At 30.2% G+C, this 24330-nt stretch overlaps 1 protein-coding gene and 1 pseudogene across 2 annotated transcripts; both read right to left on the bottom strand.

Moving 5' to 3' along the window:
• Nucleotides 1–8817: 8817 nt before the first annotated feature.
• On the bottom strand, nt 8818–12635 carry LOC102620643 (NAC domain-containing protein 86). Of its 2 annotated transcripts, none has more exons than XM_006478067.4 (3): nt 12392–12635; nt 12007–12287; nt 8818–9470 (listed from the first exon to the last, which is right to left on the bottom strand). In XM_006478067.4, the coding sequence occupies exons 1-3, from the start codon at nt 12546–12548 to the stop codon at nt 9165–9167; spliced, it is 744 nt and encodes a 247-aa protein (XP_006478130.1). In that variant the 5' UTR covers nt 12549–12635; the 3' UTR covers nt 8818–9164. The 2 variants fall into 2 exon arrangements, with proteins under 2 accessions (XP_006478130.1, XP_015385668.1); XM_015530182.3 differs by having other exon boundaries at nt 12004–12287.
• A 6278-nt stretch (nt 12636–18913) lies between these two features.
• On the bottom strand, nt 18914–19650 carry LOC102620362 (60S ribosomal protein L27a-2-like; annotated as a pseudogene).
• Nucleotides 19651–24330: the final 4680 nt, after the last annotated feature.

Consider the following 24330-nt stretch of genomic DNA (forward strand, 5'->3'; position numbering starts at 1 on the left):
CCGAGATTTCCCTGCGAATAGCATTGGTTTTATGCACTGGGAAATATTTATTCAAAAATTTCGTTACCATTTGTTCCCATGATGAAATGCTATTAGCAGGTAAATATTTAACCATGAACGAGCTCTATCTTTTAAAGAAAATGGGAATAATCTAAGTTTAACATCATCATCTGAAAAATTCTCATATTTAAATGTTTGACAAATTGCATGAAAATCATTCAAATGATTATATGGGTCCTCATTTTCTAGGCCATAGAATGTGGGGAGACAATTTAGCACACTAGGTTTTAGTTCAAAACTCCTAGCAGCTACATTTGGGTATCTTATGCATGATGTGCTCAAATTAGCTAAGGGACTAAAATAGTCCTTAAATGGCCTCTCCTGTGGTGCTTGTAAATCCATTTTATTTTTAATTTGTTTGTGTGTGCGAAGTGTTTTTTCTAATTCAAGGTCTATAGGTTCAAGATTAGGTAATAATGACCTACGACCATGCATGCAAAACAAATAAAATAAAAATAAGGATGAGAACAAAACAAATAAAAATAAAGAAGAGGGAGAAATTACGATACTAACCTTCTTGCGCTATTAAAACCTTTCTATAAAAATACACAAAAACAAATACGTGAAATAAATTAACTAAAAATTAAATTAATAAAATAAACAAAAAAAATTACAAAGAAAAATAAATTGAAAATTAAATTATAGAATTTTAAAGAAGAGAAAAAATAAAAGAAATACTAACCTTTAAATGTAGATTCACTCTTTTTTTTCTCTTTTTTTTATAATAAAAAAAATACAAGAAAACAAATAAAAGAAATTATTCACAAAAATTAATCCTATTAATTAAAATTACTTACCTCCCCGGCAACGGCGCCAAAAACTTATTGTGTAAATTTTAATGTACTCGCAAGCGCACGAATCTATTATAGTATAGATCAATGGTGACGAGTGTCGATCCCACGAGGAGGTGGATTTTAATTGTGTAGAATTAATTTTGTGAATGGGTGATTGGATTTGTGGTGGAAATGATTTGGAATATGCTACAACTTAAATTAAAATGGCGAGAATAAATTCTAAAATTGGTATTGAAATGACGAGAAGAAATTGAAGAGAATTCTATTGAAATGACGTACTTGGGTATCTGGATCCGTATCAACATGCATCATGGGCTAAATAATCCTTATTAATGCCAATTAAATCATGAGGGGGGAATCCACACCTCATGAACCACGCTCTAATCAATATGGTGCTAAGGGCTTATCGTGCCAAATAATAATAACCTTGTCCTAGGGGGCCGGTGAAACCAAGGCGGTACTAGACAAGAATATTATTATTTGTCGACGAGAAGTCAAAACATCCAAAAAAACTAGAGGGGAAGAGAAAATAAATTTACCAAATTAAGCCCATGACACATATTGAGACTTCACCTTCAACCCAAGCTTGAAAGAAAATTAGCCACTCATAATTAAACTAGGGGCAAAATGGGAATTTATTAAAATACGAAGAAAATACAAGATGGATAAAGAATTACAGAAAATGGATCCCAAAAATGGATTCAGAGATATCAAATTAGGGGGGGAGGCCCCCTTTTTATAGATACATGGAGTAAATCATGGCCATCGGATTAAAAACAGTTTGGACGCTCAGGATTGCGCCACGTCATCAGTCAACAGTCCACGGTTTGACCACGCGGATGAACAGTAACGCGGTTTGACTCGGATGAACAGTAACACGGTTTGGTTGAAAATAATCCTGTGTGATGCATGTACCGTACGCGAGATTTTTCATCCACTGATATGCTGCCGCGTCACCATCAACAGTACATAAGAATTTTAGCCCAACAGGATCATGACACCTCATCAGTCAATGCCACATCATTGGTCAATGCCACGTCATCGATCCGTCTATGTGAACAGTGTTGTGAACAGTAACGTAATTAATACCGTACACGTGAATAGTACCGTACATATGAATAGTGCCATTTTTCCTTTTATGCTCCTCTTAAGGTTTTCGACTGTCCTGAGTTCAAAGTGATGTCCGTTTTGCCGTCTGATCTCTCCTTTATTGTGAAATGACTATAATGCCCCTAAAATACATAAAATACTTAATTAAAATAAAACACATGTAATTAAATCACAAGAAGGTTAAATACATAAAAGTAAGGGTTGTTAGTAAGACTTGAAATGTAAAATGACGGTTTTCTCCTTTATAAATATGCATTTTCTAACACTCAACACTTGCCCTACTCATCGTTACCTGCAATGTAAGGATTTTGTGAGCTAATTCCCAGTAAGATAACACTTTGATGCATGTATAAATTATTATTCATATGGATGATCATATTAAGTTTTTAAAAGAACTTAGAAAATACAGAACAACTTTATTAGAGCCCTGATTAGTTGATCTTTTGGGCGTTACGTATCGCCGTCCCCAAAAGATTTCTTTTTACTTAGCTTGGAGGGTTTGTCCTCCTTAAAAACTTTGCCACCTGGTAGTACAACCACTCATTTTTCATAAAATCATTTTATGAAACGTCTTCTTCATAAAGCAATCCATGATATGCATGCATCCAATGCAACTTCTGTCATAATATTTGAAGTTCTTAGATGCACAACATAATCAACACACAACACCATTTAAGGATAACAATCTTTAATATAGGCGGCAGTACCGTCCATACAGAGATTAAACAAAATGGAATTATAGTATAGGCCGCAGAGCCGACCATAACATAATTAAGTATCATAGATTAGGCGGCATAGCCGACTATATAAGGATAAGTAAGAATTTACTATAATATAGGCGGCATTGTGTTGAGTGTTAGAAAATGTATATTTATAAAGGAGAAAATCATCATTTTACATTTCAAGTCTTACTAACACCCTTACTTTTGTGTATTTAAGCTTTTTGTGATTTAATTACGTGTGTTTTATTTTAATTATGTATTTTATGTATTTTAGGAGCATCATAGTCATTTCACAATGAACGAGAAATCAGACGGTAAAATGGACATCACTTTTGAACTCAGGACAATCGAAAACCTTAGAAGGATCATAAAAGAAAAAAGGTCACTGTTCACATGTACGGCACTATTCACATGTACGGTATTGTCCATGTTACTGTTCACGACACTGTTCACATATACGAAACGATGATGTGGCATTGACCGATGATGTGGCATTGACTGATGAGATGTCACGAGGAGAAAATTCTTATGCACTGTTGATCGGTGACGTGGCAACATGTTAGTGGACTAAAAATTGCGCGTACGGTACATGCATATACACAGGATTATTTTCAACCAAACCGCGTCACTGTTCAAGCCGGTTGACTGTTCAAACCGCGTGGTCAAACCGTGTCACTGTTCAAACCACGTGGTCAAACCGCGTACTGTTCACTGATGACGTGGTGCAATCCTGAGCGTCCAAACTGTTTTTAATATGATGGCCATGATTTACTCAATGTATCTATAAAAAGGGGGCCTCCCCCCTTAATTTGGCATCTCTGAATTCATTTTTGGGCTCCATTTTTTTGTAATTCCTTCTCCATCTTGTATTTTCTACGTATTTTAATAAATTTTCATTTTGCCCCTAATTCAATTATGAGTAGCTAATTTTCTTTCAAGCTTGGGTTGAAGGTGAAGTCTCAACATGTGTCATGGGCTTTATTTGGTAAATTTGCTTTCTCTTCCCCTCTAATTATTGTGGATGTTTTGACTTTTCGTCGACAAATAATAATAATCTCTTCTATATACCGCCCTGGTTTCACCGGCTCCCTAGTATAAGGTTATTATTATTTAGCACGATAAGCCCTTAGCACCATATTGATTAGAGTGTGGTTCATGAGGTATGGATTTCCCCGTCATGATTTAATTGGCACTAATAAGGAATATTTAGCCCATGGTGCATGTTGATACGAATCTAGATACCCAAGTGCATCATTTCAATATATTTCACTTCAATTCATTTCCGTCATTTTAATTTAAGTTTTAGAATATTCCAAATCATTTCCACCACAAATCCAATTACCCAATTTAAAAATTAACTCTACACGTAATTAAAATCTACATCCTCGTAGGATCGACACTCGTCACCATTAATCTATTCTACAATAGATTCGTGCACTTGCGAGTTCAATAAATTTGCACAACACATAGCCGTCCGTGTAGAAATTGAGATCATAACAAATCACATCATAATAGTCATCACAAGATTAAGAATTAATTAAAGTGGAAGTTAAGTATAAAAAGAATTTTTTCCTTACACTGCAGTTGAAGTGTTACCTCTTGACCTTGACTTTTCTAGACCTCTCTAAATTGAGGATTTCTGTACTCTTGATGTTATGACTTAGAATAGAGAGGGTAAAATTTCTAGATTGCATTAAAAATTAAAGGGGGTAGGGGGTATTTATAGGATTTCTTAAGGCTAATGAATGACTAGAATTTTGCCACCATAACTCTTGATCAATGGTTGAGATTGTCCTTCATAAATACCTTATTAAATTCTAGAATTCTTAACTCTCTCTACAAACTTCTCTACATCATCACTTATGTCACTGCTTACGTCATCATTACTTATGTTAAAATAAATTCTATTACATTTAAGTGAGAAAATTGTATCTCACATATTGAGACTAATAGAGCTTATTATTATCTACGGTTGATAGTTTCAATAGAAATTGATGATAGAATTGATATATCATGTGCATGTTTGGTGGTGGCGAATGATCGTTTAACCAAAGTTTTCATCATTATTATTTCTTTCTCCTTTAATTAGAGTTTTTATTAAATTATTGTTTTCGTAGTTTTAATTTCTTTATTTCCTGCTATTTAGTTAAAATTTCATAAAAACCTCCCCTTTATTTATAGTTGGCATTTTCTTTAGTTAGATTAATTTTTATTATTATTATTATTATTATTATTATTATTATTATTATTATTATTATTATTATTATTATTATTTTAAGTCCTGCTTTAAAGTTGACAACAAATATAACTCACATAGTCTTCATGGGATCGATCATTACTCGCTCTATACTAGTTGTTTTATATTATTTGCAAGGTTTTATAGTCGATGCACCCTAACGACACTACCACCAAACTTTCATATGATTGGGGGTTTTAGTGTTTAATTTTAATTTCAATTTCACTTTATTTGGGGCCACCCTTTTCTTTTTTTGAATTTAAGTCTTATAGAATTTGTGGAGATTATTGTTTGGGTTTCATGGTAAAATTAAATTTATAGTAAAAAATGGCTGAGATATAATTTTGTTTCCACATATTTATTAATTTTATTTCCCTTAACGTATATTTTTTGGTTTGAAATCAATCATTCTTGACCTCATTCTTGTAGTTGGAGATGAATTTCAATTGGCTACATTTCATCTTAGGATTAGCTAGAGGACAACAAATTCAAGCTTTGCGTAGTCTATGAGTTTGCCTTCCTATTTTATGTTTCGAGAGAAAGTTCCACAAACATATCTAGCATTTGTTTGACCCAAAAAACGTTTTGACTCTAGTGTTGACTTGTTAGCAAGTATTAGGCTTTAGACAATGATCTCTACTATAGATAGTGGTGTAGGAGTTGATGATGTTCACAACATAATAAAGAACTTTTGTTAATGAATATCTAAGAGACTAATCCAGTGGTGAGCTCTAAAGAAACCCTAATTGGGCCTGGACTTTAAGGATAATGTTTTGAGATTTCCATATCCCAAAAGATAGGATTTAAGATTCTATAATATGTTTCTAAGAGTGATGTTGTGTTGGAGAAGATCTTGATACCTTTTCTCGCTGGTTTTATATACAGTTACTTCGATTAAGAATAGGTCTATGAGGTAAAACCTTAATCCTATTAGTTAAGAAATTGATCCCTACAAAATAGTTGGAATCCTTGACGAAAAAGGTAAGTGATGATTATCATGAGGAATATATTGTCTTTCCTTTCTTTGGATGAGGTCATGATTCTTTTAGAATTGGATTACCTTTCCTACCACCGGACAACATGAATTGTGTGGATAGGCTATATTTAGGATAAAATTAGGATTTAGTGAGTCTTCTAGAAGGTCTTTTAGGTTAGGCCTAAGATTACATCAAAGTAATGATCTTTATGTAGCCCAAATATGGGTAGTGCACTAATGGGTTGTTTAAGTCACTTATGGGCTTTATAGGGTTATTGATTCTCTATTAGCCCATTCTATAAGGCATGCCCTTCTAGGCAAAGGTCCTCTAAATGGACTTAGTTAAGAGTTTAATATAAATTGAACTCTGAACACATCTATGTCTTGTAAACCACAACCTAAATTGGATGTCGTAATATAGTGGCTTGAGTCTACTATAGTATCAATTTTTAGATAATAACAAAAACTTACATAGTCTGGTCCACCACTTTAACATAAGTCGGTGTCCATGACCATTCAAATATTGTCATTTGGATAGGTTAGTGGATTCAGTATGGGACCCACCAACTTTAACATTGTAAAATATTTATTTAAAAACAATAAATTATGCCCCATTATCCGATGGCAAGCTTTTAGTGATTATGCTCAAGTGGTGCACCCGACTCATATAAGTAGCTAACCTTAATTACAAACTTATATGAGGGTTTCTAAAATATTATGTCTTTAGTGTAATAAGTTGTTGCACCTCACAAATAATCTAAATTATAGCTCAATACTTGAATTATTATTTTTTTTTTTGGAAACTAATTGAATAACCTTTAACAAATCCGACTCTACCACCAATAAAGACAAATTATTCTCACCAGTGAGTCATTTGGACAGGTTAGTGGATTCTATTCTGGACCCACCCACTTTGACATTGTAGAATAGTTATTTAAAACAATAAATTAGCAGGTCTCAATGTGGGATCCACTTTATCTATCTAAATTACAAGCTCCTACTGATCATGCTAAGGTGATGCTCCCAACCCATATAAGTAACTATAACTTAATTAAAAACTCTTAGTATATGAGAAATTCTAAAAACAATATGTCTTTGGTGTAATTAGTTGTTGCACCTCCAAAATAATCCAAAATATAGCTCAATACATTAATGATTCTTTTTTTTCTAAATAATTGAATAACCCCTAACAAATCCGACTGTACTAGCAATAGAAAAACTATATTCTCATGAGTGGGTCATAAGCTTAAATCCGCATCTAAAATATTTAATTATGTTAAGAAATATGTCGCATTTTTCAATAAGGCTTTATGTTATGAAAATACTAGGAAATATGTCTCCTAAGATACTTTCTTATTTAGAAGGATTCTTATTTTAGGAATAAGTAATTTCCTTTTAGGACTTAACTTATTCAAAGAGGAATACAATTTGCATAAGGAAATGAATACTTCTCTTGCAAAAAAATATTCTCTATATATAAGGATGTTAGGTTAACTTGTTTGTATGAATTTAGAATATTCAATTTTCTTTGCAAGTAAACAGTAAGTTTATTAATAGATTAGGTGTTATCAGGGTTTTGAGTGTTGCCTCTGACCTTCAAAGAGGATGAACGTTGTGAGCATCTAGAAAAGAATACCACCAGATGAAATGTTGTTCTCTCAAACGACATCACCTGGAAATGCATAATGGATTTTTTCTTTGTCCATTTGGCAGTGATGGTTTTTCCAATATAAGAGTTTCCATGTAAATTCTTGTGTTGTATGATTAATTTTATTCTTCTTTTTTGTTTTCTATTTGCTATTTGTTTGATTTTTTTTTGCTTGAAGAATCATAGTTTGGATTATTGTCGTAAACAAATTAATCTTTGACCCATAATTAATTGTTGACCCATACTGTTCTAAATAATTAATCTTTGACCCATAACATTAAGAGTGAAGTTGTCTTTTGGAAGCACGATCAACGACCAAAAATTATAAACAAGCCTTAATTTGTTAGAAATTCGATATTGAACATGTGTACTTGGAGTTTCAAATACATTTTGTAATTATACATTTTCGATTCCCCCAATTATGTAAAATTGATGTTTTATGCTTCTAACACGTAATTTGATATTGATAGAAGAAGTTGCATGGACACAAGACGATAAAAAGCCAAAACACAAAACTAATACCATAGTGTATAGGGGGGATTGCCACTTTCCCCCCTACAGTAATTAACATATACCATTTACACTCTTTCTGTTTTTATAATGGCCAAAAACCCCACTGACAACATAAGTTTACAATATTACTCTTATTTTTAATTACTCTTTTATTTACATTTGTTATAAATTAAATAAATTGTATGAATAGAAACTAAATAAAAAATTAAATATTAAAAACAAGAAATTTATGTTTTGATATGAGCAAAAGAATTAATAATAAATTTTTTTTCTTGTAATTATTTATTTTGTGAACATTTTCTTATAATAAACATTTTGTAATATTTTAAAATTAAATGTAAAAAGTATAGGCAAAATATTTTATTATTTATCTTATAATAAATTTTTATTTGTCATTCAAATTTTCTTATAACAATTTTTTTATCATTTTATAATAACTTTCTTATACATTTATTATAAGAAAATTTTCACAAAATAAATAAGTACAAGAACAAAATTTTATTATTAATTTTTTTTCTTATATCAAAACATATATTTCTTATTTTTAATGCTTAATTTTTTATTTAGTTTCTATTCATGTGATTTATTTAATTTATAATAAACATAAATAAAAGAGTAGTTGAAAATAAGGATAATATTGTAAACTTATGCTATCAGGGAGGTTTTTGGCACTTATAAAAATAATAAGAGGAAAATGGTATATGTTGATTACTGTACGGAGAAAATTGGCAATCTCCCTAGTGTATAGCACCAAATAATAACTGCGTTTTATTCCATGCACAAGTTATGAATAACACTCGAACCATCACCTCGAACAAAACGTCAAAACAAAAATCCACATAGCATGCTGTGAATTGCCTCGACAGAAACCACCAACCAAACCAATATATGACAAAATACGTAACTACAGCAAATTAAAGAGAATCTACCAATGGGAACCGACAAATTTTATGAATATATTTCTTTTCTTCTTCTGAAACTTATTGTAAGAAATAAATCAGCAACACCAATATATTTTTTTGGTCCTTCTTCATTATGTTATTCACCCACTAGCATCAATATTTTTGCTTGTTTTCTTTGAATATCATAATAATAACACTTAATTTCAGTTAGTGAATTCCAAATGAGAAACTTGGTCACCAGTAAAAGTAGTAGAAGTACTGTTGGAAGAACACCACGGATCATCTGTGATGAACTGCATCCATGAATCATCTTTGTCTTCCTCATCAATGCAAGATGATGAATTTATTGGAACATCTGGTGACATTGTTTCACATTCAATGCTGATTCCATGACTTTGCTGCGAGTTCTCCATTAAGGATGATGATAAACCACTACATTGCCCGTGCTGATCTTCCATTTCAGAGCAAATTCCATTTTTCTTGAATACTCGACACAATGCATAAGAATCCTGCCAAAAACAGCCAAATATAATTAGTAAAATATATGTCAAAAATTGAATACTGAATAAAATAGTAACAAATTAATAACATTATTGCATGCATTAGTGGAACCTTAACATTGGATTGTGAGAAACATACAAAGTGATCTTTATGTGTATTTCAGCTAGCCATATATGTGCTTTTGCACCTATGTCACCCGATTTTGAGTAATAATAAAGGTAAGAACTGGTGATTAGTGTGTTCTGTTCTTCGTCCTTAAAGAAACTTCAGAGGAAAAAAAAAGGTTCAAATTTAGCTTGTAAAGGGTAAAGGTCTTAAACCAAATCCTTGTTGATAGCAATGCCTAGAGTCAAGATATGAAAGTGAAGAGTCAATGTTTTAGGTTGATCCTAGTGGGTAGTGGCAAGTAGATATATTGTTTCCAAATAATAGACGTCCAAATGAGGTATCCTAATGCAACTTAATTATCAGAAGTCAACCTATAATTTTTCCTGTTGAGTTGTGTCCCACATTAAATAGTAAAGGAAGTTACTTGGGTTTGTAAGTAAGATAAGTCACTCCACCCAATAGGTTAATCTTTTGAATTTGATACCTAGAAAGTATAAATCCTAGGACAAGTCTCCCAACAATTGCTGTCAGAACTAGACTCTAGTAACCAGAATATAGCGGCGGAACAACTCAAGATTGTTGACCGGGGTCCAATAGTGTGGGGTGGGGAGAGTTACTTGGATTTATAAGTAGAATAGATCACTCTACCCAATAAACTAGTTTTTTGGATTGGATATCTAAAAATCTTAAGTTAAGCCCCTCAACATTACCGTTATCATCGAAAAACATTCTGTAAATTAGTAACAACTTTTTTATTCTACTAAATACATAAATTGTACACACAACAAAAAATTGTTACGAATTAAAAAAAAAAGTGATTATTTTACTTACAAATGCTGCAATATAATATAGTCACGCACAATTAGCTCATAAATTGTACAGACAACAAAAAATTATTACAAATTAAAAAAAAAAGTGATTATATTACTTACAAATGCTGCAATATAATAGAGTCACGCACAATTAGCTCATGTTGATATTAGATAATAAATATGGAACGTGAAACAAATTAAAATAGGAAAATGAAGGCTAGGTTAACCAATGAGATATTCAGATCAGGGCATGCCTCTAGATTTTGATATTCGTTGGCTTATTTTGGTGTTTGGAATAAAGTAAAAAAGCAGCCGACAACATTCTTCACCATGAAAGTGATGGAGAAGCCGCTTTTTGGGTTTGCTCTAGCATATAAACAGCCTAAATGATTTACATAAGACATTTTTGACAGAATCTACAATCATAGATCAGAGAGTTTTAAAAAAGATAAAGTATGTTGAATCAAATTTAATACAAGTCGTGGCTTCTGAGGGGATACTGTTTTTGTCTCACTAAAGAAAAACAAAATCGAAGTTTAGCCAATATTTCCAACTTAAGAGATCAAAGATCTATTCTAGAGCAAGCAACGAATATGTCAGCGATTTTTGTATCTGATTTTTATTGCAAAAACAAAACAATTAAAAACAATTAAAAGACATGAAATGTGAGGGAACAGTGACGCTGGCTTCTTACTTTCCATGCACGTCATGCACTTTTCACGTTTGGAGATTTCATCATTACCGTATATCATTGATGCTGCCTAATCCTAAAATTTAATTGAACAATTTTCCAATCATCCATTTTACTAATCATTTTTTTACAAATAGCGAAGGCCTAAATATGAATGACCCTTAATTAATTCTTCCCACTACTCTATAAGAACATTTTACATTGTAAGAGTTTTAATTTATCTACGATGATGATGAAATAATGAACTCCAATGATAAAGTTAATTTTTTTGTCCTTATCTTCTTTGAGTTGAACTCAAATGGTCAGTTAAATAAATTTACATGAAAAATACACGATCAAGCCCTTAGGTGAATAGAGGAAACTTTAACTTACTTTATGTACTTTGTACCATAAAGAAATGATTAAAAAAATACTTTTCTCAATGGTTACGGCATACATTCAACTGAATTTTATGCCTTGAGAGATAAAATTATTAAGACTTATTAGTTCACCTGCAACTCAACCGAGGTCATATAATTGTCAAAATTAATGAAACAAACTAAAAGAAAATAAAATTATTACAGACAAAAGTTTGCAAATTTAGAATTTTAAAAGACAGAATTTGTTTCGTAAGATGGAAGAAGATATTCAAAAACAAGTAATTGGCTGAGAGTCGACAACCGCTTCTATCCAAAAAAAGTTAATTGTAGCTAAAATTATGTGTGTTTAATTTTTATTTTCATAGTAAATTCAAAGTTGATCTTTTAACCATAGGATGGTATGAAGAAAGCCAATGATTTGGAAATTAAAATGTTCTGTAAGCTAGCCAGGACTGATTAAAAAGAATTATACATACGATGATGATGATAATCATATAAATTAATTAATCAGTAAATATATATGTGTGTGTGTATAAAGATTGAGTAATGATAAATTTTATAATGTACCAACTACCTGAATTCCAGCAGAGATATCGTCACATTCTTTGTCATCAAGGCGATATTCATGCATGACCCAATCAGTTCTAATTCCCTGAGGAGCTCGCCCCCTGTAATAAACTAGCGTTTTCTTCATTCCAATGGCTCGACTCTGGTACGTAACTCTCCGGTCTTTGCCGGTCGATTTCCAGTATCCGGCTCTCGTTGCTCTATTTGTTCTGAACCCATTCGGATATTTCCGATCTCGCGGTCCGAAGAAGTACCACTCTGGATCTCTACTTGGTAAAAATGATTTTTCTACAATAATGCAAATGAAATTACGACAAGAAAATATTATAGTAAGTTGTAATGAGAAATTAATACAAGAGATATACATCAAACAGAAATTAATTAGTAAAGACCTGCTAATTCCCAGGGCTCACATTTGTAAAGATCAACTTCAGGGATAATGTCAAGTTCGATCTCTTGGCCGTTTATTTTTCTCTTCAGATAATAATTCACAAGCTCTTCATCCGTCGGATGAAATCTAAAACCAGGAGGTAATCCTACAGGTGCCATTTTAATTTGTTGTGATTTTCCGACCTTATGATTGAGCACTTGCTCTCTGTGCAAAGTGTAGTAGTTATACTCTTTTCTTTTTATCTCTACAACTATCATGACTTGTAATTCATAAATAAAGGATTCAAAGTCCCCTTCTCTTTGGTTCATTTTCACTTTGCCTTTTAAAGATTCTTAGACAAACGTTTCTTGCAAGCCCTTTCTTCTTTCTCATAAAAATAATGCTTCGAGTTCTTTATCCATTAACTCTTCCACATCTTTCCAACTCTAATAACCGCCTATTTATATATTCTTGAACATCGGTTCATATGTATGTGGTGGTCCATGCACGCCATTGGGTTTATGCATGCTGCTATTTAAGTCCATATGTATATACATATATGGAATATGAAACAAAGAGAAATAGGTTTACGCACGCCGTTAGGTTGATGTTTATGTTTTTTCTTTATTATTTATTGGGTTCCTCTATGATGCTGTAATTTTTTTACAGCATCAATAATGTTTTTAATTGTGTACCATTGGATTTAATCAATGGTACACAATATTTGTACTAAAAAAAAATTTAAAAATAATGGTAAACGTGTAATGGGTGGAGAATTTTGTAAAATAACTATGATCATCCTTAGAGTTTGAAACAATTTCACTTAAATAGCATATTGTATTTAAAATTATTTTTCAATCCTCCTTTAAATTTGAAATGTGATAATCTTTTTTAAATAAATCTTCCAAAATCTATTACCATTAAGTATAAAATATAATGGTAGGTTATTTAATACAAATCAAATAAATAAGTTGCAATTGAAAATTTTATATATGATATAATAGTAATAAATAACACAACTAAGTACATATACTTAAGTAAATATCATAGTTACATCAATAAACTCATTGTTGAGATTGCTTGTAACATAAAAATTACTTGATCACACATGTTTTAATAAAATTTAATATCGTATATTAAAATATTCATTATTTTATATAATATTAAGGGTCATTGTATAATTGATCATGAAGTATGTATTATTTTTAATACCCATTTAACATACTTATTCTCTTAACTTTATATTTATCTTACAATTAATATCCTTACATGATAGGAATTTTATGTTTTATAAGCCTATATATTTTCATTTTAATTTCAAATATCACTTTGTTAATTTCACAAAAGTTAAATCTAATATATATTCCTAATGAGCTTTAGTTTATGAACCGTGAAAAATTATTTTATTGATATCCTTAGATTGTAATTATAAAATTTTATGTTATTAAGAATCATTACTTTTGTTGTGATAATTAATAGTGACAATAAATAAAATATTGCCTCCAATAATATTTACGTTGGAAAAAAAAGTGAAGAATATCATGTATATTTTTAGATTTTTATTAACATGGTAGGAAATTATCTCAGCCTTATAAAATTTAACTTTCACAAGTTTGTTTTCATTTTATTTTCAAATGTCACTTTGTTAATTTCATAAAAGTTAAATCTAACACATATTCCTAATTAACTTTAGTTTATGAATCATGAAAGATAATTTTATTGTTACTCTTTGATAGTAATTATAAAATTTTTATGCTACGAAGAGTCATTACTTTTATTATGATAATAAATAGTGACAATAAATAAACTATTACAACAAATAATATTTAATGGACAAAATGAGGAAAAAAATCATTGTATGTTTTTATATTTCTATTATAAAGATATGGTTTGGAATACTTTAACTTAAAATTTTGGCACAATATTTGACCCACTAATATCTCATACTCTAATGGTTGATATTGAAAGTCAAAGCAACATTTTATAATGTTATATCCTCCACCATTGAATCGCATGAAATAAATAGTTTAATTTTTTGATAAAAATTTAAATCATAATATTTCTCACTCTATAGTTATATAGACATATATTTTTCAATAATAATTGGTGAATAAAATATTTCTCATTTGTTATGACTCATATAGTATTATTAATAAAACACATATAAAATAGTTTATTGCAATGCTTTCTATTATCATTATTGTTTAGGTATTAATGGTTTGTAATTAAATTCATACAATACAAATTATTACAAGACTTTGTGTTAAATAACCTACTTGATATTATATTTTATACTTAATGGTAACTGATTTTGAAAGATTTGTTTAAAAGAGATTATCATATTACAAATTTAAAGGGGGGCTGAAAAGTAATTTTAAATAAATATACTATTTAAGTGAAATTGTTTCAAACTCTAAGGGTGATCACAATTATTTTACAAAAATTATCCACCCACTTGAACGGTTACCATTATTTTTAAATTTTTTTAGTACAAATACTGTATACCATTGATTAGATCTAACGGTTCACAATTAATACATTATTGATGCTGTAAAAAACTTTACAGCATCATAGAGGAACCCTTATTGTATATGTACAGACATTCACACAAACGTGTATATATATATATATATATTTTATATGTTTATATATATATCCCGGAGTAATTTAAGAGTCTCGGTCTGCCCCTGATCCCATGTTATTCAATAGAGATAGGTTTCAAAATTAAGGATATAATGGCACTCTTTTCTGTAGTTCAATCGGTCGTACTTTCTGTTTCTTTAAATCCCCACCCTATTATGAAATAATTGCTCGGGGAACAATCAATCTTCGATCTGTTTACATTTTTTTTCATAATCTGTACTTTTATCTCTTTCCTCTTCATTTTACAATCTTTCAAGATTTTGTCGTCAATCAAGTGGAAAAAGATGGTTTATCATTTGACATCTCTGAATTACTTTTGCTCTTTTGCTAGCTATGGCCTGTGTGGTAAAAGAAAAGCACTTCTATATTATCTAATTTATTACAGTTAATTTCTTTCAATTTGTTTTCTTTATATCCTGGGCTATTAGTATTATAAGCAGCTTCAACAATAAGGTCAACACAAAAGTGAAGGAACGAGATAACACACACACACACACACACACATATATATATATATAGGCCATATGATGAGCATCTAAACAAGTGGCAGATTTATGAGATTCATTGAGTACTGTTAGAAGTGTGGACACTAATCGAACAGTGCCATGTGGCACGTGTACATGTTAAACTTAATTTTTTCTTCCACTTCACTCTCACATATACAAAATCCTCTTTCAGTTTTGTATTTTGATTCTTGATGAGGTCGGAAAGGTTATTAGCATTAGATCGCCGCAAAGTGATTCATTATCCTCATGTTTGAGCCATTTTTAATTGCAAAAAAAAAAACAGAAGGAAAAGAAAAAAATGCAATAATGCATGTGAATTTTAAGATTTTTTATTTGACCTTACAATTAAAACTCTACTAATATTTATAAATATACTGAGACAATTTAGATAAGGTCTATTATGGCATAATCTATAAATATTGGAGGAAAACTTACTCCACTCATAGTGGAGGAAATGACTACTACCTAATTTTGGAATTACGAAGGGAGAAGAGTCCTAGCGTATATTGGAATAAAGAAGGGAGAAGAGTCCTAGCTATCATACGTTAGGACTCAAAACCAAGCCCTAAAAGTTCTTTTAAGGTATGGGTTACTTGTAATTAGAGATGGCCAATGGGCCGAACGGCACGTGGCATTGGCACTAACATGGCACGTGTCTGTACAACATGGCATGACACGAGCACGTTTCAGTGGGGCACGCGGCACGGCATGACATGCATGTGGGATGGGTCAGACTTAAAATTTTAGGCACGCAGGCCTTAAAAGCACGGCACGATGAAAAAGCCCGCAATAAGTACGTTTTATTCTTTAATGAAAGTAAACTTAAAATTTTATGATTTTACAAATAAATTGAAATTGAATTTTTTAAATTCATTTAATTCTTAGTTTCAAAAAAAACTATAATTGATATCATGATTTTAATGAATAAAATTATAAATATCACAATTTTATAAATATGCATTAATATTATTGTGAACTATGATCTATAACTTTATGTAGGTCCAAGTTAACAATTAAGTTAACCCTTAAGAAAAATTTATTATTATTATTACTGTTAAGTATTAAAAAAATTCTAATACTATAAGGTCAAACTTAGTAATTAATATTACATTCTCTTACTATTATTAGTTTATTATTATTGAATATGGACTTGAGTTTTCAATTTTCGATTATATTAAATTTAATTAAAGGCATAGATCTCAAAAAGCACAAAGACCTAAAAAAATATGCCAACAGCTTAGAATGCACTCTTAAAAAATTAAAAAAAGAAAAGTTTATTGGGCTTTTTTTCTTAGGCACGGCATGGTATATGTGGGCACGGCACAAGTGAGTGTGGCACGTGTGCCGAGCCGGGCCTAAGCAAAAGACAAAATTGGCACGGCGTGAAACACATAGTGGGCACGACGCGACACGGGCACAAACACACATGAGCCCATTGGTCATCTCCACTTGTAATATCATATATTGCTGGTGAGAGAGTTCTTAAACTAGTTTATAAGTCATGAGGTCTCCTAAATAAGTAGACTATGGACATAATTGAATGCAAAACCAATAACAAAAAACCATAACAAATTGTGTGTCCAAAGCGAACAATATCAACTTATTTTTGTGGGTATGGTTTATTAAGGGGCAAAGAGCTCATTAGATCAGATTTCATGATTTTTTTTAAGAGAAAAATATTAGAGGGTTTAATTAGAAGTAGAGCTTCCAACCCTTTTAAAATTCTTATGAAACCCTTTTAATAGAGTTTTAATTAAAATTTACTATCATTTAGAATAAGTTACTAGATTCTAAATATACTTTCTCAAGAAAAAAATCTTATTATTAGGTAATATATTTCTTCATTGATTTTGATTTTGTAAAAAAAAATTTTAATTATATCATATATTAAGATTTAAAGGGGTCATTATTTATAAAGACATTTTAATTTAATTAAATTATAAAAGTCCTTTATGTAACTTTATCTAGTAATAGGGTGTCAAAAGCAATACTCTTTATTTGGAATAATAAATGTCTGTATTTACAATGCCATGCATGAGGGTTTTATTAGGAAAATAAAAGGGTGCTGATAGCGCTATTCTAAAACAAGGAAGCCACAAAAGCGCATCTTCATTTAAAGCCCATGAGAACCCCAAAAAATTGGAGAGTGAGAAATCCAAGAAGGACAAGAGTTGGACTATTGACACCCCTTCAAAACTTTTATCAAACTCTTATTTATATATTTGAAATTTCACCCTTCATACTTGAAAACAAACTAATTAAACCCCACGTTTCTTCCTCATAAGACACAACAAAACAAAAAAAAAATCACTGGTTTACTAAAAGTTATAATATTTGATTCTTTTATTAAAAAGAATGCCTAAAAATTTGTTCTCAATTATTTAAGTAAAAGTCTCTACAAGAAGGGGAAAAAATGATAAGTATCCACCGATAGCTAGTTTTTTCATACTTTTTAAAAATAAACTTTTTTTTTTGCAGAATTTCATCTGAAGTTTACATTTGTTGCACCTATCCATAGGGGTGGGTGTTTGAATTAGGTTTATCCGAACCGAACAGAAGTTTGCAACCCGTTTAGGTTGAAAATTCAAACCTGATCGAGTTGTATTTCGCTTCGGGTTAACCAAGAAAATTAAAAAAGTATATATAATTTAACAACGTTTTCATAGCCCTAACAACACGTCACAACTCCCAAATATACACTTATCAACCGCCACCTGACACCTCCACTTCTTTATTCTCTTTCTTATTTTTTTTCTTCTTTTCTTCAGCCACTGCCAAATATCATCTTCTTCTTTTCTTTTCTTCTTCTTTTCTTTCTTTTTTTCTTCTTCTTCATTTCTCCTTCTCTTTTTCTTCTTCTTCTTTCCTTCCGCCACTGCGAAACATCATCATCTTCTTCTTCTTCAATTCTTCTTCTCTTCTTTCCTTCCTTACTGCCAAACATCTTCTTCTTCTTCTTCTTCTTCTTCTTTTCTTCCTCCACTAACAAATATTTCTTCTTCTCTCTCTAATCTCCTATTAATTAATTATTTAGTAATTTCTTTAATTTTTAGTTAATTTCTTAATTTTCTTTTGTTAATTGTTGTTAATTTTTTTGTTAATTGTTAAATATAGAATTCTTTATGTTAATTGATTAGTTAATATATGAATAAGATTATGAGAAATTTGTTTCATATTTAGTTAATTATTTTTTTTATGGAGATAAAATTAGGCTTTTTAATATGAATGAACTAGAATTTATAACCCGAACCAAAATCTTATTTGCCCACCCCTCCTGTCCACTTCCCTCTTCACTCAGTTAAGAGAATTAACAGAATATTGGTCAAATGACATTATTGCCCCTCAAACGTATAATATTCTCTTGCCCTAAATAAGGTAGAGTTACCGAAATAACCCTAAGTTGTGAGCACAATAACGCCACCAACCTCCTTGATCTTCTTCTTAGTGGTATAGAAACAAGCTTGGACTTGACAACGATGAGCTAGTTCTCTGATAAAACACCTTTGCCCAAAGCCTTAAAGTAGTCAAACTGAGTGACATTAATCATTGGAATGTTGCCCTTGCTGGCCTTTGCTTTCACGTCTTGTGGGAGTATGGACAAAATCTTGTCGATGTTGATGATGGGGTAATGGTACTTGTTGTGGAGCTTGTGGAATTACCTCATACCTACTATAGTAAAAAAAATTGAATGATACGTTTTGAAGAGGACTCTGTGGTGGTGCATGTCTCTGGCATTATTGCTACCTCCAAGATCCTTTTTGTATTTCCCGATATGACCATGAATGGCACTGAGGTGCCCTCTCTTCTTGTTGTTCTTCTTGAAACATGCGTCATTTTAGCAAAATCTACAAAGGATACGAGGTTAATATTGAGGTGGCAAAGTGACTTCGTAATTATATTTGTTTCCTCTTATTGAAAGCTTCCCAAGCCCCCTATGCCCACTTGTTCTAACAGCAATTACAGCAAGTCTTAGATTTGTTGCTTTCTTCTTATCCAAGCACATAGTAAGATAACCATTACCATCTTCATCGAATGAGACAATTTCAACATAATTAGAAACTGATGCAACCACTTCCTTCTCCAACTTCTCCAACTTGCAAATTTCAGGTGCACAAATATTGGTCAATATCATAAGCCATTTTTGGGAGACACTCGCAACGAAACTCTAGACCACTTTTGCCATTTTTTCCGTTTCTAACTTATTTTTTTCTACTCGAGTCAAATGACAATTTTATCCATATGACATCAGCAAGGTCTTAATAGGTGACAATAGAAATAGACGGGTGCAACACAATGTAAACTTCAAGTGGAATTCTCCAAAGAAAAAAAGGATGTGTATTTTTTGAAAAAGTATGAAAAAATAAGTGGTCAGTGGATAATTGCTTAAAAAAAGAAGTATATTCGAAATATAAACAAATGAATATCAAAATATTTTTTTCATCTATAATTTGAGAAATGCACAAATAATTTTTTATTATGAGAGATAATACAAATGTAAAGGAAGATTCATTAGCAACTGAAGAATTTAAGAACAAGCTTTAAAATGTTCTAGTTATGAAGAGAGAATGAAATGGAGCCCTATGAGAGAGAGTGAGATTGGGGTTTTTAGAGAAAAAAAAATGTGGGATTATAACTGCAATTATAGGGGGGGTTTTTAGACTGAAACCGATATTTTAATAGCTTTAAATGGGATATCCTCATAGAAAAAAAAAAGGGGGTATCCTAAGAAGTGGGGTTTTATAAGGATTTTTATAAGGTGCAAATAGTACCACTTTAAGGATAAAATGAGTAAAAGGCAAGAAAAAAAAACAAAGAGAAAGAGTAGAGAGAGAATATTACTATTAAAAGTAGGAACTACACAAATTTACTCTCTATACCTAATAACTCATTAGACACGGTATTAAAATTTTAAGATTATATTTTTACTTTAAACATCCATCATAATTCCCAAAATATCCTCCATCATCTTCCATTTTCTCAGTCAATCACAGTAATTTTCTACTCAATTTCTCATGTCATATGTATCAATACAACTATATCTGATAAGAATGAACTTGCAATATTTTTAAAGACCAGCCTCTCGAAGATATTCTTTTAGGTTATATTTATTTAATAACTTTTATCATCTAATCATTAGTTGAGCCGTGTTTATAGTTTTCAATGTTTAATAGCATCTCCATAGATATATAGAATAAGTATCATCGTGTTAAGTCTATTCTATATAATTGTAAACTGCGATAGGTTGGTCGTAACCATTAACCAAGCTTTCAAAGAAGAATTTTGCAAAATAAGTATCTCCATAGAAGAATATTATGAATAGAATCATTAAGTTAATAGATTGGTGATGTTTTGTCTGTAAAGATGAAAGACTAAGTTTTCCATGGAAAATAATTGATTGGATTGCCTAAGATGATTTGTCCAAAAGGAAGATTAATTGAATTTGACTTCCTAGAGAGACAAATTTAATACTAGGAAAGACGGATGAAGGACAAGAACAAATGAACTCTTTACAAGTAATTTTTTTGAAGGACATGTTTGTAATAAAATATTGTAAAATTTATGGGTTTGATGAATAATTTATTGGATTCAAATAACTCCACTCTTATTATCATTAGAGTTGGACTTCTGGCACCCTTCAAGAAATCTTTTAAAACCTTTTTTTTTCATTTTTGTATCTATTGAAAAAATGGAATAATGAGTTGCTATTTAAAAGCATAATTTTGAGTATGACTCACTTACTGTAAATAGAAAGTCAAGGATGATTCAAAATTTCCTTTGTGAGTACTTCAAGATCATATATTTGTACACTCAAAATGATGCTATAGTGAATGATAACTTATCCCTTAAAGTACAACCTTAACTTCATTGAATAAAAACAAGAGTTATAAAAATTATAATGGCTAGTTAAATATGAAATCAATTCTAGAATTTATTATGTGCAACTACTATTTAAATTTAGAATTTATTGTAACATTATAACAGTAAATTAATTCATATTTTAATATGAAACTAAATCCAAAATTTAATATATGGTTAATGAGGCAACATTTATATTTTTAATTTAATTTAAGAATTAAATCAAATGTTTAATAGGGTTATGCTTTTAATTATATGTTAAAAGTAATGGTTACAAGTGGGTTTAAAAAAACTTAAATCAAAATTTATGGATAAAAATGCCCCTCTACTAAATTCTATAAATTGCCTTTCTTTTTCATTTCAAGAAAGTGATAATGAGAAACAAGAGACATATAGAATGTCCAAAAAGAAATGACAGATAGAAGAATAGGATTACATAATCTTTAATTCATATTCTTCCCTTGTCACATATCCATTTTGATAGAGTTCAGACACAGTGGAAGTTTGCTTTGGCATAACTTGATTGTGCACCAAAGTTATTAATCATCATTGTATCTTAGGAAACAGACGTCATTTAAATCTTAAAACACTTGACTCTAAGAGTTGAATTTAATTTAAAGAAACTATAGTATTAGATAGTCCTTGGTTTGCATTATATTCTTTTGTCTTATTTTTTGTTATTATTTCATTGCAGTAAATGTTATTTTAGTTGTAATATTTGTTATTTTGTAATGTCCCAATTTATGTTTCTAAATTCAGAATTTGTTTCTCTTATATTGTATAGCATGTATTTTTCCTACAGTAACAATATTTAAAAATAATATAACTTTCTTAAAACACACCACTATTAATGACTAAAACAACCTTATTTTAAACTACTATTCTCCATCAGACAGTGAAGCTTCCTCTTCCAACCCCATATTGATAGGTTTTATTCATGTTGCTCATAATATTTTTTCCTCTTTTCTCTCATCTTTTGAATCTTCCTACTCTCTTACTATTTTTTTTTTTTGGTCACTCATCTTTAGATTCTTTTTATCTAGGCCAAGACTACTTTGCCAATGGGATAACATACCCAATTAGCTTGCGTTTTAACAAGGTCATTTTCAAGAGTGTGTTTAGATCCTAATTAGAGAATCAGAATACGGAATCAGAATCGTTCACAGCTTTTAATTTATAAAATAAGGGTGAGAATCAAAATCAGAATCAGAATCGGGCGCAACCCACAAATTTGGGAATCATTCCCATTGATTTCATTCCCAAGGGAAGTTGAGAATCAAAGTCCAATTCCCAAAACTATCTATTTTCCCTAATTGAATTTTTATAATCCCTAAATTGCCCTACATCAAGTTCCATTATTTTTACATTTTGGTCCCTAAAAAAATTATGAAAATACCTAAAGTTTTGTATTATTTACAAACAAGTCTTTTATTATCAGTAATAGAATAATAGTAGTAGTAATAATAATAACACAACAATTAGCAAAGGATATTTTAGTAACTTGTAATAGTCCAGTTCGATTTTAAGATAAAGTAAACACATCAATAGGAATGTAGTTCATTCAAATTCTAATTCGTTTAGCTTAAGTAAACAACTTATTTTTATTTAAATTTCCCATTCTCATTCCAGCTCATTCAAATCCCCACCTATTCAGATTTTCGTTTAATAAACACACCGTAAATATCATCTCATAGTTGGTAGAGAAACATGCAGTCAATTAGGAGTAACCTAAAAAGCAGGTTATGGGCCGATCACTTACAGGCAAAAAATTGTTTGCTTAAAAAATAACTACTTCATTGAAATTAACAACTGATGACATAATAAATTCAACCAACCATTATATGCAAAATAAAAGCTACAAACTACTTTTGTAACCTACAAGTAATAGTTTCACTAATATTAATATATAATTTCTTTAAATAATATCTTAAGTTTTTGCAAATGATCAAGTACTTTGCTACTACGGGTAAACATCTTGTCTTTGGTCTCTGTCAATATGTACGTGACATTTTTTTTATTTCTTAAATTTTTTTAAAGCTAGAGGAATCAACAAAGTGCAATCAAATTTCTTTTGAACCTTCTACCCTATATATAATTGAACTCGAGTGACCAACCAAATAAAATAACTTGAAAGCTACTCAATTAACAAAATAAACCACTCAACCATATTATGTTAATTATGATATAATTTATCCAATATTATTCATCATAAATCATGCAAAATTCATAAAAATTCACTAATTGATGATCTCTTACAAATAAGACGAACAAAATTCCCATTGATTTTTCTTTTGTGTGATATACAATATAGTAAGTAACTTATTTTTTATGCACTAGCATCTAGTGATGAATTGCATTTGTTTTAGCGTTCAAGCTTAGCAACTTTGGCTCTGTTTGAAATTGAGGTGCTATAACTTATTGTTGTAGCAAAAATGTTATAACTATAAAATAAAAGTTAATATTATTTAGTAAATATAATTTTTAAATAATAATTTTGAGAAAATTAATAAAGATATAATAGATTTTTTATAAGTGCAAAATCAAATCAACTTAGCTTTCAAGTTACAATAACTAGTTTTACTAAACATTTTAGTGCTATAACTTTTAAGTCACAGCTGCCTAATCTCAATCCCAAACAAGTGTTTTGTATTAGTATTAATTGTTAAAGTTCATACTTAATCATAAAATAAAAAGCAGAATCACATATAAGTAATATTAATGCAATACATGATACAATATTTATAATTAATACTAATCCAATTAGTATCAGGCTATCAGCTTATATACTTTACTTATTTAACAATATTATTTCATTATTTTCATAATATAACTTTAAAATCTCATCTATTAAAGTAATTTTATAATTTTTAATAAAAGATTTCATTGACAACCAAATAACTAAAATTTTTTCGAACAAAAGTTTTATTTGTAAAAGTTCTACTTAAATAAGTTATAT

The sequence above is a fragment of the Citrus sinensis genome, chromosome 3 (genome assembly GCF_022201045.2).
Source record: "Citrus sinensis cultivar Valencia sweet orange chromosome 3, DVS_A1.0, whole genome shotgun sequence".
Lineage (NCBI taxonomy): Eukaryota > Viridiplantae > Streptophyta > Magnoliopsida > Sapindales > Rutaceae > Citrus > Citrus sinensis.

Excerpts from the sequence above, each read along its gene's own strand:
- LOC102620643 (XM_015530182.3), bottom strand. The coding sequence starts at position 12,548 with ATGGCACCTGTAGGATTACCTCCTGGTTTTAGATTTCATCCGACGGAT. Across the intron at positions 12,288-12,391 it reads TGAGCCCTGGGAATTAGCAG|AAAAATCATTTTTACCAAGT; the intron begins GTCTTTACTAAT and ends GCATTATTGTAG. Across the intron at positions 9,471-12,003 it reads TCTCTGCTGGAATTCAGGTA|GATTCTTATGCATTGTGTCG; the intron begins GTTGGTACATTA and ends TGTTTTTGGCAG.